Raw genomic sequence first — 15,339 nt, forward strand, 5'->3', positions numbered from 1 at the left:
AAGATTCAAGCCTCCACAAAAACTATATGAACAAGGCAGAGAAAAAGGCCTGTTTTGTGACCTTTGAGGAAAAGGCCGCTGGACCAGGCTTCCCAGGGACCTGAATCCAGAAGGTCCATAGGAGAGCAATTTCTGACCTGTTTGGAGGCATGAAGAGAACCCGGCTGGGAAATGGGTAGGACAGGCGCCTGGCAACCTATGCAGCTTTTCACCAGGGTCTCTGCAGCCATTCTTCCCTTTCCCCTCCTCCTCTAGCCCCAAGTCTTACTCTTTCCTGCCTGATTCTCCCCTGGAAATCTCCGCCCCTGCCAGGAGAAGCCCCCCTTCCCGCTGGTGGAGGCGCAGGAGGGCATCTGGAGGGTCTGGAAAACTGGCAGATTTTTTTCTGTCCAGGACACTGTCCTCACCACCTCTCCCCCTAGGCCCACTCAGGTTTCTCTGGCTGGGCTTGGGGAGAGAAGGTCGGAGCTGGGAAATAGGGTCCGACTGTGCTTCACACCGCCAGGTTTGAGGAGAGAAGAGGAAGGAACCAGACCAGCTGGGGCTGTAAGGAAAAAGGAGTTTTGTCCAGGCCACGTCAGGAGTCCCAGAGCAGGCGAGAGCTTAGTTTCCAGGCTTTCTCTTTCGAGGTGTCCTTGAATCGCTCAGTCCCTGCCGAAGGGCTCGAATCCCGCAGTCTTCTTTCCTCTCTGCTCTCCGCCTCCAACACGTTTCGCAACAGCCGGCCTGGCGCAGGCCAGGGGCTTACTCGTGCGGCGCCCCACCCCCCAACTCCTGGGAGTGGGCGGGGGCGACCCTGGTGCATTGATAGTGCTTTTTTTTCTGGCCTTTTGGGCCTGGGGGTTCAGAAGCAGAGGACCCCAGGCTATCACAGGCATGAAGAAAGGCCTGTGTGGGGCTGGAGCCCAACACGACTAACCCAGGCTCCCCCCCCAACAAAATCCTATGCGGCCGTTTTTTGCGGGGTGTGTGTTGCTCCGCATAGGGAGCCCTGAGAGGCCTCCCAGTCCCCCAGCGCCATCACGGGAGAACCGGGAGACCAGGCCAGGCGCTCGGGAAAGGCGAGTGCAGAGGGCTGGGGGGTTTGCAGGCGGCGGGTAGACGCGGTAGGGTTTGTAGCCTGCTCCAACTCTCACCCCAAGGCCGGCGGACGAGCAAATTAACAGAAATCCCGATATAAACGTTTAAAAATAATATCAGTTTTATTAAATATTCGAGAACGGATCCGGAGGTCGGATTTATACAGGAGGGTAACACGAGGGGATTTATTTATTTTCTCCTACTGGCTAAACAAACGTCATTCACTTTTTTTCTCTTTTTGTCATTTTCCCTTTTTTTTTTCTTTTTAAAATGGGGATAGGAACACTGACGGTCCTAAACATAAATATAAATACAGAGACCACAAATACAGCTAAAAATATTCACACAGAAACGGTCACAGTTTGTAATATGCCATAATGACCCCCAGGACTCTTTAAATACGATTTGCCTGGGCTGGGCATTTGCTGGGGCAGACGGGCTGGGCAGGGGCTGTGGGGAGGCCCTCGGGGTTGCTGTGGGGCCAAGGCGCGCCCTCCTTGGTCCTCCCGCCCTCCCCGGCTACCAGGCCGGGTCCCGAGGTCCCGGAGCAGAGGCCCCAGGGCCCGGGAGCCGGCTCTCTGCGCTGGGGCGGGGTGGGGGGCGGTGAGGGAGTGGCGGGGGAGCCAAGTCCTCATTTGGAGGGAAATCTGTGGGGTCTGGAGCGAGGTTCAGGGACCTAGTCCCCAAGGCCTGTGGGGCGGGGGAGGAAGGGGCCTGCAGACGAGCCGAGAACGAGCTAGCGAGGGAGCCAGGAGGAGGAGGCGCGTGGGGAGAGTTGTGCGGTGAGGGAGGGGTCCAGAGCTGACTTTCAGGTCCACGTTTGACTTCCTAATTTTGTTTTAGGGAGTCAAAACACATCAGTTGTGCCAGTGATAAATACAGAGTGTGTGATTAGGGGAGAGTCGAGGGAAGCGAGGGACAAGGAGAGAGAGGGGTGGCAGGGACAGTCCTGGTCACTCTTTCTGCTTCTCCTCTTCTGTCTCTTCCCGCTTTTCCTCTTTTCCGCCCAGGCTGTCGGCGGCGGCCCCTCCGCCGCCCCCCGAGAGCGTGGACGTGAGATTAGATTCTTTTTTCCACTTCATCCGGCGGTTCTGGAACCAGATTTTGATCTGTCGCTCGGTCAGGCAGAGCGCGTTGGCGATCTCGATGCGCCGGCGCCGCGTTAGGTAGCGGTTGAAATGAAATTCCTTCTCCAGTTCCAGGGTCTGGTACCGCGAGTAGATCTGGCGGCCGCGCCTCCGGTCCGCTCCGTAGCCGACCCCTAGAGATCCAGGCACAAAACACACTAAAAACAATCAGCAGACGATCTCGCCTAGCAAACTCCTGACCCTCCCAACTTGGCCAGCAGCTCACAGTCCCCTCGGGCTCTTGCCCTTTTTCTTTTGCCCTACCCCACCCCCACTGGGGGTACAGCCAGAACCCCAACTCCATTTAGTCCTCCCATAGGGTGGGAGGTGTGTGTCCCAAAGAAAGGTGTATGGGGCGTGGGGGCGGGGCAAAAACCAGGCAGAAAACTGCAAGTCTAAAAGCTGATTTTTGCAAAATCCCAAATTCTGGAGACGAGGGCCCTATTTCTCAATGACTGGGCTCCCCCATCTCCCCAAGCATCCTGGCTCCATGGAAACTTCTCCCCACTTTTCTGTCCTCTCCTCCCCCCCCCAGCCTGACTCGACTTTGGGGGGCTCCCCCTACCTCTGCCCCCCTCCCATCCCCTGTCCTGTTCCTGCCCCCTCAGTTCGCCTTGGAGCCCTCCAGTCCGTCAGGGGCCGAGGGGGCCAGGCCCCTGCGAGCGAGCAGGAGGCGAGCAGAGGGGGCAGAAGAGGGGCCCTGTCTCGGCGTCGGCGAGGAGACGAGCGTGATTGTTTTTATGGGGCCATAAAAAACTCTCTCCGCCCGTTCTTCTAGGGAAGCCGGTCATAAAGCCAGTTCAGTTTATTTAATTTATATCTCGGAGCTGTAAAACTCACCACTGTGCGAATTCATTCGCTGCATCCAGGGGTAAATCTGGATACTGGCTTTCTGGTCCTGGGGCGCAGTCCTGCCCTGCTCAGAACTAAAATCCTGAGCGATTGAGGTCTGTGTGTTATGTCCTAAGGTGTTTTGCCTGCAGTTTGAGAGCATGTCTTTCTCCTGGTAAAAGGAATTAGATCCATAGTCATACGGCCCCCGGCTGGAACTGAACACGACATTCTCCTGTGGCGAATAAAAGGGAGTCGAGTAGATCCGGTTCTGGGCAACGGCTGCTCCATAGGTCGAGAAATGCCTCACTGGATCATAGGCGGTGGAATTGAGGGCGACGTTGGGGAGGACGTCCTGGCCCCCGGCGAGGTGGCAGGATAAGGAAGGGTTAGTGAAGTAGGAATTCATCCCTTTGCCTTTACCTGGTCGGGCTATGATTTCTTTAATATTTATTTCTGTCTCCAGTTTGTACTCGGAACTAGATGGTTATAGGGACGGCTCCAATCCAGGACAGACAAAATGACAAAGTCAGCTGACCCCCTTCCAGCCAATCGCAAGCCAGATGTCAAGAAGGGGGAAAAAAATCGCTTCTGCTTCTGTTGATTCCCTAGTTGAGACTAAGTGTGTGCTTTGAAAGTAAGACTTAGATTTCTTTTAAAAATATATATGTAAGGGAACTGGTTTGGGGGTGAAGGAGGGGTGCGTGTCCATGAACAGGGCCTTGGGGCCCAGGGAAGGACAGCTGTACTCCCAGGAAACCTCTCAGCCCCAGCTAACTTTGCTGTGCTGTGATTAGAGTCAGGCTGGACAAATCTCTGTATTTTCAATTGAATTTCATCTTTTATATCTGCCCCTTCTTAAGTTACATCCTGATTTCTCAATGAGAGGACCTCTTTCCCAGCTCAGGAAGGTCCCCAGAAATCCTACAGGAAATCCTGGCTTGACACCCCATGAAAGTGAGTCCTCCCCATCACTAAAACAGTATATATTTTTTCCCATTAAAAAAATCATAAGTAGAAAGAAATTTCATAAAACAGGGTGCCAAAAAGGAGAGTGTGGCTGAGTATTGGGTGTGGGGGGATGTGGGGAGCAATAATTAGGTCTAAAGGGGTGAGGATGAGACTTCAAGGCACAGTGGCACAGCTGAAGTGGGCAAAGAGGCCATGCATCTGCTTTCTTCTGCCTCGTAGCCCCCTTCTGCCTCTTCCTCAAGACTCCCTTTTTGGGGAAACTCTTGTAGTATTTTTGCCTAAAAGGGAAAATGTATAAAAATGAAATAGGAAAGGGAGAAAAAGAAGTAAAAGATGGGAGATAGAGAAAGAGAGAGAGGAAGAAATGAAGAAGAAAGAAAACTCTGTGAGTCTTTCTAGAGACATCAACTCCTGTTTATGTTGGTGAGAATTTATGATTTGGAGCCAGCCAGGGCCAGTGGGGTAATTCACATAGGATCCAGCCAGAAAGAGAAGGCTGGTTGGGGCTCTGATGAACAGTTAGCTTCTTGCAGGCTCAAGCCCCTGCACAGATCCGAAGACTCCTGCCCCCTCCAGACTCACTGCCCTGCCAGGGGAGGCGCCCCTGGACCTGAACTCTGGGGCTTGGGGACCCCAGCAAAGGGTTCCTGGGGAGGTCTCACCCAAATGCCAGTCGCCCCTTTGAGGCCTCTCAGCAGCTCCTACCCCCATTTTTTTCTGCCTAGGGGCTGAGAAAAAGGAAGAGAAGGTTAGGAAAAGGCAGCTGAGTCTGAAGCTTCTGAGGGAGCCGCAGTGGGCGAACTGAAACAGCGGAAGGTGTACAGATGGGGTTTTTCTCCTGATTAATCCAAACTTAATTTAATATTGTGACATAGGCTGAAAATGCTTTGAGCTGACAAAAAGGGGACGGTGGGGTGTGTGCAGGGAGTAGTGAAAGCTCATATTTTCCCCTCACCATTTTGGGGGGGGCGATTTTCTATAACAAGAACCCGGATGTCGCCGGATTTTATGATCTTTTCCTTCTGTGTAACAAAGCGGAGTAATCAATGGGTAGCAATAAAGCCATAAACGGGACTATGCTGGGAAAAAACTCGTTTATTCATCTTCTGTAACGTTAAGGTTTCCCTGGAGTGTCACTAGGGGAGAAAAATAAAGTTTCGAACCCAAAAGCAGACAGTGTGTAGCTGCTGGTGGAGACAACATGTTAGTTAATACATGAACCTCGTTAGGGGGTTGAAGAGTCTTCCTGCCAGACAATTTGTGTTGGCTTATAAAAATACAGCCCCCATCCTTAGAAAGGAAGGAAATGTGTTGGTATGTAAAAGGGCAAGGGAAAGACCCCTATAATTGTAATGGTTTCTCCTATTAGACCACACGTTCTTCGTCCCAAGGAGATGAAGCTGAAAGGGTAGAGGAGGTTCTCAAATTAAGGAAGAAATTTTTAGATGAGTTATTTCATTTTGGGGTAACATGGCAGGTATACACACAAACATAGACACCAACATGAGTTGCTTTCCACTCTAGAATCCAGCTGTCCTTGAATTCATGGCATGCCTGGGCAGAGGTTTCCAACAGCTGGTTGGGGCTCCAGGCCCCCTGGAGGGCAAGAGGTAGAGGGAGAGAGAACAAGAGGGGAGTACCCTGGAGACTGAGCTAGGGAACAAGTCTGTGCACCCCTGGACACAAGTAGCCTCTCTCAGAGTTCCCAGCCTCCTTTCTGCCCTGAGGGTAGCAGTGTAACAGGTAGAAGAAGCCAGAAGAGAGAGTAAGTTTCCCCCCATTTCAGAGAGATTGCTAGAGGGATAAATCATGTCGGTGATATTTCCTTCAAGATATTAAATTGTTGCAATGTACAACAAATTGAATGATGGAAGATAGGATGTCTTAATGAGGTTTCGCTTTCAATGAGTGTTGATTTTCTATGTATTTTAAAATCCCTTTTATGGGTAGGTGGGGGAGGGTGGGACCTTGAAAGAAAGAAAGGCTTCCGGGGAAGCATTTGCTACAATAACCCCCACCCCCCACCCCACCCCAAGGATGCCTGAGTTTCCTTGAGACCCTCTTCAACCAAGTCTGGAGAGAAAAGGGGACCCAAAGTTGGGGAGATTCTCTTTTGAAGCCTAAAGGAGGTGGGCGGTGTGTGTGTGGAGTGGGGGGTGCGACCTGAAGAGCAGAATGTAAGTCTCGGGCCCGGAAAGTTAAGTGTTTTATTACGTCCCTAAATAGAGGGCAGAGACTGAAAGGTCTCGCCGATTTATAATGAACAGAAACCAGCTGCTGGAAGAAAAAGGCAGAAATGCTGGAAGGGGGAGGGAAAGGAAAGCAGAAATACAAATAAATTCCCCCACTGCTTTTGGCAAAATTAATTTCCAACACACTCTCTCCCATCACCTTCCATTCCTGAGGGAAGAAGCCTCCTTCTTTCAGTTAGATCTTTAATTATGCAACTGAAATCTGCCGGAAGGATTCGCTCCAAGGGGGGAGAGCAGATCAGATGAGCCCGATCTTTCCTCCATTGGATTATATTTTCCTTTTCCTATTTCATGTTAACTTAATTTTTTTTTTTTTCAAAAGAACGGCTGTCTATGGGGGGAAAGCTGGGACTTGGATTTTTCTAAATATATTTATATTTTCCTGTTAAATTTGTCTGAAAACAATTATGGAAACTCATCAGCAGAAGCAAGAACAGATGTTTTATTAAAACTGCAGTTAAGCTCTGTAAATATGCACAAGCCTTGGGAAGGAGGAGAGAGGAGTTGCTCTTTTTTTCTATATAACAAGCCTAAAAATCAGAGAACACCCCCATTAAGCAGATCTCAGTGCTGCTCTGGCCCCTTGGCCTCCTGAATCAGGTTTTTGGAGGGGGCCTGGTATCAAGAGTAGATTTTCACTTTTAGAGCTGTAATTAGTGGATTCAAAAACAGGATTCAAAAAAACACAGAAAAGAAGTAAAGGGGGAAAGTTGCCACTAGCTGTTTCAGTCCCCCCCAACCATCACCATCCAAAACACATGCTTTTCATGAGCGCTAATTACAGGAGAGGAATTTACTGCCTGCGCCTTGGGCCTGAGTAGGGTGCAGTCACTGGCCTGGAGTCCCCAAGGCTAAGGGTTGCACTGGAGCCTGGGCACTTAAGCACTCCCAATCCAGCTTTACTCTGCTCCAGGCCAGGGAAAAGCTGGGGGCCTGTGTGGCTCTGACCTGGGGAGAGGGTGGGTGGGACTGGACCTGGCCCTAAAGAGGTTCATGGGCAGGCCTCACCTTGCCTGCCTTTGCTTTCCACTCTGCTCTGGGAAATATATTAATTTCTTCTGGAGGGATATTTGAAGTGAAGGGGATGAGATCAGGAATTTTTATTTGGGGCAATCTTTACCAGAGGTCCTCCTTAATTTGTGTTCTGCCGGTTTCCTCTCTCTCCCCAGATCCCCCAACTCTGTATGGATATTTGTGACTCACCCACCCTTGCACGCAGATACACTCCATTCCTGGCTGCCAGCTCCGCCAACTACAGCTCAGTTCGGCGCCTCCGGAGGTTGCTCAGGGACTTGAACAGTGGAGCCGCAGGACTCAGCGCTCGGCCTGGGCGCTTGGCTGCCTGGAAGCTACTGCAGCTGCCCGTCCCTTCTCCCCACCCCCAATTCTAGCTTTCCAGAGCAGGAAAAGAGCGGCTGCCCTGCCGGCCCCTTTTGTGCCACTGGGCGAGAGCTAAAATCCCTCTTACAGAGAAAGCTGAGATTCAATAATTGCTCAGCTCCCCTCACAATCGCACTATTTGGTTAAAGCTTTGCTGTTCTAGAGCGACTGTTCAGTTGGCCAGACTGGCTTATGATTAGATATTTTATTTAGAGATTTAAAAATAAATCCTACTCTAAATGCATGGTGTTTTGTGTACAAGCTCTTTTGATCTCCGTGGAACTCAGAGTAAAAGGATTGCCAAGAGAGCCTCCCGGTCTGCCAGAGAACCTGAACGCAGGGTAGGGAATTCAGTCTGCTTGGGGACACCAAAGCATGCCTCACCCAAGGGGCTTCCAGTTTCTCATAGATATGGTGGGGGAAGTTGTCTGAGCATGTAGCTCCTCCCCCCCTACCATAAACTCACTGCATTCCAAAAAGGAACACTCCTTCTCCTTTCAAAGTTCAGCATGGAGACGCTAGGAGAAAAGTGAAATCTGACACACCTAACCCAGAAATGGATCCCATTTGGGGGTGCCGATATTCTGGGGAAAGGGCCCAGGCTAGACAGCTGAAGGGAGTTGGGGGTCAGCAAGGAGGGGGAAAAGAGAAAGAGACCAGATGGGGCATGTCAAGCTGCTGAGAACTGCCCCAAACACTTCGGAGGCCTGTGCTGGTGACTCCTCTTTTGAGCTAAGAAGCAGTTGAGAGCTGTTTTTGCTTTATTGCAATTAAATAGAGAAAAAAGGTATATGGAGGGTCTCTACTAATTCATGTCATATTTCCTCTCCTCTCTCTTTTTTTTCCAGATTTCTGCCTGACCTTTCCTTGCTGACATTCCACTTACTGCTGCTACCAGCAGCAGATACAAACCCTCACATCGGCATGTGTTTGGCTTCTCAATTCATTTCTCTGGCTAAAGGTTAAAAAGTAAAATAGGTTCCAAGCACCTCTGTTCCATCACATTCAACCCCGAGCCCCCTTCCGGCTCCATCTGGAAGAAATCATTTCTGGCTTTTTGGGGCCTGGCTCCCAAGCCTCCCACCTCTATCCGAAGCAGCTGAATATCAGCTGAGGAGTGGGCATGTGGAGAGCCTGGAACGGAGCTTCTCATCCCCATTGAATGGGGATGACGAGGGAGCTCAGATGCCTAGGAATGTTTCAGGGGGCAAAGCAAGGGGCCTTGCATGGTCCAGGAGGAAAAATTAACATACAGAATATTCAAACTATTTTCTGCCCCCAAAATAGGGCCTCAAGAGGGTGTCAGATGAGAAAGAAGGGGTAATAGGGGGTGTGCTGCTCTGCCCTGGGCCAAAGGATCCCCATTGCCCTGGCTTCTCTTATACCCTTTGACATCTAGTATTGCTTGGACTGATTTTGGAGGTTTATGAGAATTGTAAAATTCAAGAACTAGTCATTTATGACATCACACTGAGTTGCCATAAGAAAATTATAGTCATAAAACCTATATACAGCAGGAGTTTTGTGTGTGGGTACCCAGCCTAACCTTACTTTTTATCCCTTTCTCCTCTCTTCTTTCCCTGGCCTAACTTCTTCCGCTTGAAAATAAAATGTTATTATGTTCTGGAACAATAAGCCAACAATGAAACATACTCCTCATTTCCCTATAAATAATTTTATCCTTTATTGTTTGCAGATCTGAAAGAACCATTTAATCTGTGCTGGCGAAAAGAGGGAGAGAGATGGGGAGGAGGGAATTAATTTCAGAAACGAGAATATTACTTACTTCGATTCTACTCTTTTAGATTTGATAGCCAGTAGCAAGATTAAAGGCGAATTGCGGCCTCTCTGACTCTACACCTGGCGGGATTGGAGATTTATAGGATCTTTAGTGAAGGGGCAATTTAATTTTGTAGGATTTGCTTAAATTCCCTGCTATTTTGGGGGGCTGAAGAGAGGGGAGAGTGAGAGAAGAGCGACATGTTTTATCTAATTTTATGAATCCACCAACATTACCCTGATTTAAAACCCAACAACCTGTGTTTCAGGGAAACTTCTGCAGAAAGGAGTAGGGGAGTGGGGTGGGGGGGTGTGCTCAACTTTCTTAATGACTGTGGCCCCCTTAACCAAGCGGTTACCAGGGGGAAGGAAGAAAAGCCGGAGGCAAGGGGAGGACTGCTCATAAGTCTCTCCACCACCGGGACACCCTGTGGTTTATGGTGTCCCCATAATTCCCCCGACCCAATAAACAGCTGCCCTATTTTAGGACGATTTCTGCTTCCTCCCCTCCAAAAGGGAGAATGAGGGAACTTGTAAGGGCAGGAGGGGGTGCTGGAAAGGGGAGGGAGCTCGGGATAGCGCTGCACTTTGTTCTCCTGGGCGAGTTTGCTGGTTTGGCGGGTTTCTGACACAGGGTGGCAGCAGACAAAACAAGTAAACAACTCACAGACACAATAAACAGGGGCGGCTATGACACCATGGCAGAAGCTGTGGGCCTGGTGAGGGGCACAGTTCTGGGGTAATGTCACCCAGCGCCCCGGGTGGTCAAGGTCTGAAAGCTTGAGGCTGCCCTTGGTGAGAGGGAAGGAAGGTGGAAGAAAGCTGCGCGCCTTCCTGCGCAGCATGTCTGGACTGGAGAGACTTGGGAGGAACCTGATCGCCTAGAGAGCAGTGGAAAACCCCTCGAGCTCCGCTCCTCTCCTTGCTTTCTTTTATGGGGTTTTCCGGTGACATTTATATTTCCCCTCTGCCCTGTCTTTGTGGCCCCAGAAAGGAGAAAGTCTGGGAGAGGAGGCTGATTAATTCGCCACCCGTACTCAGGGCTCCAGGCACCGCCGGCAGCCGGGCCCAGCTTCCTCTCCCCCGCCAGCCGGACCAAACTTTTCCCCACCCCGGGCTTGCCCTGGCTAAGGTAGCAGAAAGGATTAAAATGCAATCCCACCAGTAACCAGATCTGGGTATTTGGGGGACCTTATAGAGTTCCTAATCTGTCCCTACAGACACAGGCACATCTGAGGTGGGGTGAGCAGCCAGGACAAGCAGGAAGAGGAACAGATGTTCACCGTACCTCGACCCCTTTTGGCTCACGTTCTCCACCAGCCTCTTCAAGCACCCTCGCCTGGTGGCAGCCACCCTAGACCACTGCCCAGAGGCTACCTTGTTAACTACTCCAATCCCTTCAGCACTAGTGAGGCTTCCAGCACTAGGGCCCAGCCCCAACTGTGCAGAACTGCTCGCAGGCCCACCATACCCTTGACAGGGTCTCACAGAACTCATTTTCCAGACAGCTGGGTTCCCCTTGTGAAACATTCTCTAAGTAGGGGAGGTTTGTGGGGAGGTGTGGAGAGAAAGCAGAAGGGATTTAGAATTTCTCCAGCGCAGCTGTTTGGACAGCAAAAGCAATAGGGTTTGAGAAAGCTTTTGTGGCATCCGTTGCCTATTGGAACCCACATACCCCGATTCCAGCACACACATATCTCCAGCAGAGCATACACAGAAAGCCTCTTTGGTGCACCCAAGTACTTCCAGGAGCCCACTCTCATCTAGTGAGGACTAACAAAATTTTGCATGCACATAAAATGGTGTTTAAGCAAATGTGGGCATGGTTATACACAATCAACAACCGAGGAAATATGAGTCTGTATCTGTACATGCATAAGTCTGAGTCTGTACATTTGAGCCCATATATAAGAAATGTATAAAGCTACCAAGCCTGCTTTCAGAATACAACAGCCAACCCACAAGGTCGCCTTCTCCAAACAAGGTCGCATTCTCCGTGGGGATCACAACTGTCAGACCAGAGAGAAAGGGTTTGCTCTGCCCATTTCTCCTTAGCTAGGAATCGGTGCATGAAATACAGCAGATGGTAAGGCTGACAAAGCCCCCGTAAGGGCAGGCCTGGGAGTGCCCATAGGTTAAGGTGTGGTGGCCTGCAGGACCATAATCAGGGCTCAGAAGGGAAACCTGCGGCCCTGGGCTCCAGGGAATGTTGCCAGGCCCTGACCCACAGATGCAGTGTCTCTGCAGCCTCAGCCCGAGGTTTGCAGAGTCCTTGAGCCAGATTCTATTCTCAGCCACCCTGACTATTATTAGGTAATCACAGAAGAGCTCTCCTGCAGCAAAAGACCATGTCTACAGAAAATTTGGCCTGCAGGGAGGCTGAGAGTTGCTAATAGTGGCCCCTCTTGTGCTCCTGTTTCACAGCCAGAGAGGGAGAGAAAGAAGGGAAAGAAAAGCGAAAGTAACCGAGAAGCAGAAGGCTAGCGTTGGGGTCCTGTTTATCCCCTGGCCACACTAGAAAACTGGAAAACCAGGACCAGTCACTTCTGCTATGCTTTCTCCACATCACTGTCTCATAAGGAGGGGTCTAGGAGTGAAGGGCATAGGGTAAGGTGTGGGGGCCTGCAGGACCATAGCCAGGAAGGGACAGAAAATCGATAAAAACATTATATAAGGACCTCAGGATGGTGCTATTAACCTCAAACCCTAGTACCCCGAAATCTCGCTGTCAGCACATTCAATTAGATCCCTGTAGGCCTAGAAAAATACCCCGGTCTCGCCCAGGCCCGCCCCTCCGATGGGAGGGGGCCCTTTAATATCCCAGGTGAATCCCCACTGGCCTGAATGGCCTTCTCGGGAAATGGTTTTCTTTCGGGGGCGAACAAAGAAGCGCCCCCCCACCCCAGTCCCATGTCAGTGCAGTCATCCACAGGGGCGGGGGCGGACAAAATAAAGGCGAAAGAGAGAGAAATAGAGGCCTCACCGGTTGGCGGTTCGCACATTACACCAGGAGAAAGACTCCCATTTTCGGGCCTCTCGGGCCCCTCCACTGTCCCACCGTACTCCCCTTGCCCTTTTCAGGTCCCATAGACTCCGGATCCTGGCCGCCCACTGCCTGGTTCCCCGGGGCGTCAGCCTTTGGGCTTTTCATGAGCGGCGGGAGAGTGCGTGGCAGCCGGAGCAGGCGGCGGGCAGGGCCCATTTGGGGAGAGCCAAGCGCTTTTCCCGATCGTAAACAAGGAACGCGAAATTAGCCCCTCGGCAGACGCCTCTGCCGACACGCTAGTCCTATGGGGGGGCGGGGGGAGAGAGGGAGAGAAAATGCCATTTCTTCCCCTGGGAGAATACCTCAGAGGCCTTTATGTAGGCTGCCAAAGGGGAATTTGGGGGCGGCAGGAGAGGAAGGGAAGGGGGTTATGTAGGGAGGGGAGAAAAGATTCACAGCTCGGACCCAAGGGGTTTGATTTGAACGCAGTCGAACTGTGTTTTTAAGAATATGATAAAAACGGGTTTTCTTCCCACTCCCCCCCCCCCCACGACGGGTTAGGGTTTAAACAGGAAATCGAGGATGATCCCCTCCCCCACCAGGGCTTGGCGCAGAATCCCCGTTGCGCCTCTGGGAGAGGACTGGGAGGAGGGTGTGTTGCCTCGGATTGAAGGTGAGTCTGGCCCCCAGACTCTAAACTCCCCAGGCATATGCGCCCCCCACCCCCGGCTCTGGGGTGTGTCTGCCTGGGTATGTAAGCGCTTGCGTGTGCGTCGCCCATAAACAGAAACACACATATAGGGGTCATCTCGGACCCAGGCCGGGGAGCAGGGCGGGGTCGTATATCAAACTGTAACACATTCCGGGCCACATACATTTGGAAAAAATTAAGCCACTGTGTTATGAAACCATATGTGTCGGGTTAAGACTATACAACACGCCATTAGCACCAATTATTAGGAAGATCCCGGGCGCCCAGGACCCTCCCGGCCGCCCCATTCTGACGCTCCTACCCTTTGAGCCGGCCGCCCCTTGAGTCCTCACTACCTCCACAGCACCCGGGAAGCCCTGCCCGCGAAGCCTGGGCCTGTCCCCGCCCTGCCTGAGGCCTCCCCCATTCCCACCTCTGCCCCTGACAGGGCAGGTCCAAGCCTAAAGCAACCATGAGAGGCGGGTGAAGCAGTCCAGTGGACATCCCGGGTGGGATGGCCGCGACTGGGGGTGGGGGCGCCGGACCCGGGAAGGTAAAGCTGATAGGCCTCTTTTCTCCGAGCACAAGACAGCTTTTGAGTACCGCATACCCCACCCTCCACCCGCAGTTCAGGGCACCTCCCACCCCTCCATCCACCCTGGAGGGGGCGGGAGTATGGGGTGGGCAGACGCTCTCCCCTCAGCTGACGCGCACCAGCTACCAGCCTCCCCCCTAATTGCCAATTAACAGGCCCAGCCGCCCGCCTAGCCGCGCTGGCTTCCTGCTCTGCGGCCCGGCCCTGGGCCCACACTGCGCATGTGTGAGCTCTGCGGCCGCGCTCTCCGGAAGGGAGGGGACTGCCGGACAGGGAGGGGGAGGCGGAAAGTTTGTTTGCGGGTGGGGGGCTGACTTTGCTCGGGGGGCAAAGAGCACAGCCTACAGGTTCTCTCTCCAGCCCTGGAGTTTGAGCTTCCAGGCCCCTTCCGTCTAGGTCCCATTAGCCAAGAGGCCGCAGATCTATAATAAACAGGTACGGACACGGCGGGCATCAGGCGGAGGGCCGGCGCCCTCGACTCCGGGCTTGCGCCCCACAGGCGCAGTCCTCTTGCCCGCCCCCCACGGCCCCCAATTCGGCGCACAGTGACATTAGGACAACACACTCGCCGCACTACCAGTTACCAGTATTCCGGTTTAACCCCATTTCTCTCCCTCCCCCACGTTTCCTCCCCATAATTACCCACGCGCCCACCCTCTCGCCAACCCCCTCTCCTCTCTAACCAAGACAAGCCGCTGCTGTCCTTATCTTGAAACCGCCACCCAGCTACGGACCATTAGTTACATATTTGAACCAATAAGGAAACACTTACCGGGCGCTGCTGTCACTCTCCCTCTCTCCCTCTCTCTCTGCCTCTCTCTCTCCCACTCTCTGTCTTTCTCGTCTTCCCTCATTCTGTGCCGCTGCCGAGCCTGTCTCAGCTCCACACACACACATGTACTTTACATAAATTTAAAAATAAAAAGAATAGTCCTAATCAAAAAGCCAAACAAAATTAGGGAGAGTTGCAAGAAGGGGGCAGGAGGGAGAGTCTGGGAGACGGGAGGGGCAGAGGCATCTGCAGCTCCCCATCTCAACTCCTGCTCCCGCATTCCTCCTGCCCCTTGGGGGCCAGAGGGTCGGGAAGGGAGAGAGAGATGCCCTCAACTCCTGCCTCTCCCCTCCCATCCCCACCCTCCCCAGGTGCCCCCAGCTTCCGGCAACTCCACCTGGGAGGAAAAAAATGAAATGGGGGAAAAATAATTATTAATCAGATTAATTAAAAAAAAATACTGATAATGAAGGGAGCGCCCAGCGCAGGTTTCCCTGGCATTGGTTAGGCTCTTACAGGGAGGACTGTTCTGCGGAGCGCTCCGAACGGACAAACCACAATAAAAAGTTCACGTTCATGGATGGAATCCACATGACTTCTTGTGGCCAATCCAACTTGTGAGTCGATCGTAAACTTTTATTACTCAGCTGTAAATTTTCTGCAAACAACCGGGAATGCGATGCATTTGTGTAGCGTGTGCAAATGGGAGCCGCGGTCGCCATGTTTACCCAATTCTCTCAGAGAGGGAGCATCCCCTGACCCCCACCCAACCCCACCCACCGCCCACTCCCCACGGGCCAGGCTGCTCCCGGCGAGCGCGGAAGGAGCTGGGTGGGAGGGGGGCCGGACACGGAGAGAAAAGGAAGGGTTCGGG

General features: G+C 52.2%; 2 protein-coding genes across 6 annotated transcripts in view; both read right to left on the reverse strand.

Moving 5' to 3' along the window:
* HOXC4 (homeobox C4) overlaps positions 1–14,542 on the reverse strand; it is a 38,170-nt gene extending 23,628 nt beyond the window's left edge. The window contains exon 1 of the mRNA XM_063074642.1: positions 14,466–14,542. The gene's annotated coding sequence lies outside the window, so the exon portion shown is untranslated. The remainder of the gene's footprint in view (positions 1–14,465) is intronic.
* Positions 1,180–15,001, reverse strand: HOXC6 (homeobox C6). 5 transcript variants are annotated; one of them, XM_063074645.1, is made up of 3 exons: positions 14,466–15,001; positions 3,048–3,347; positions 1,180–2,341 (listed from the first exon to the last, which is right to left on the reverse strand). In XM_063074645.1, the coding sequence occupies exons 1-3, from the start codon at positions 14,545–14,547 to the stop codon at positions 2,034–2,036; spliced, it is 690 nt and encodes a 229-aa protein (XP_062930715.1). In that variant the 5' UTR covers positions 14,548–15,001; the 3' UTR covers positions 1,180–2,033. The 5 variants fall into 5 exon arrangements, with proteins under 5 accessions (XP_062930715.1, XP_062930718.1, XP_062930714.1 ...); XM_063074648.1 differs by having other exon boundaries at positions 3,048–3,273; positions 14,466–14,543; XM_063074644.1 differs by having other exon boundaries at positions 3,048–4,288; positions 14,466–14,495.
* Between the last annotated feature and the right edge of the window lie 338 nt (positions 15,002–15,339).

Source organism: Cynocephalus volans, chromosome 12 (genome assembly GCF_027409185.1).
Source record: "Cynocephalus volans isolate mCynVol1 chromosome 12, mCynVol1.pri, whole genome shotgun sequence".
In the NCBI taxonomy this organism is placed as follows: Eukaryota; Metazoa; Chordata; class Mammalia; order Dermoptera; family Cynocephalidae; genus Cynocephalus; species Cynocephalus volans.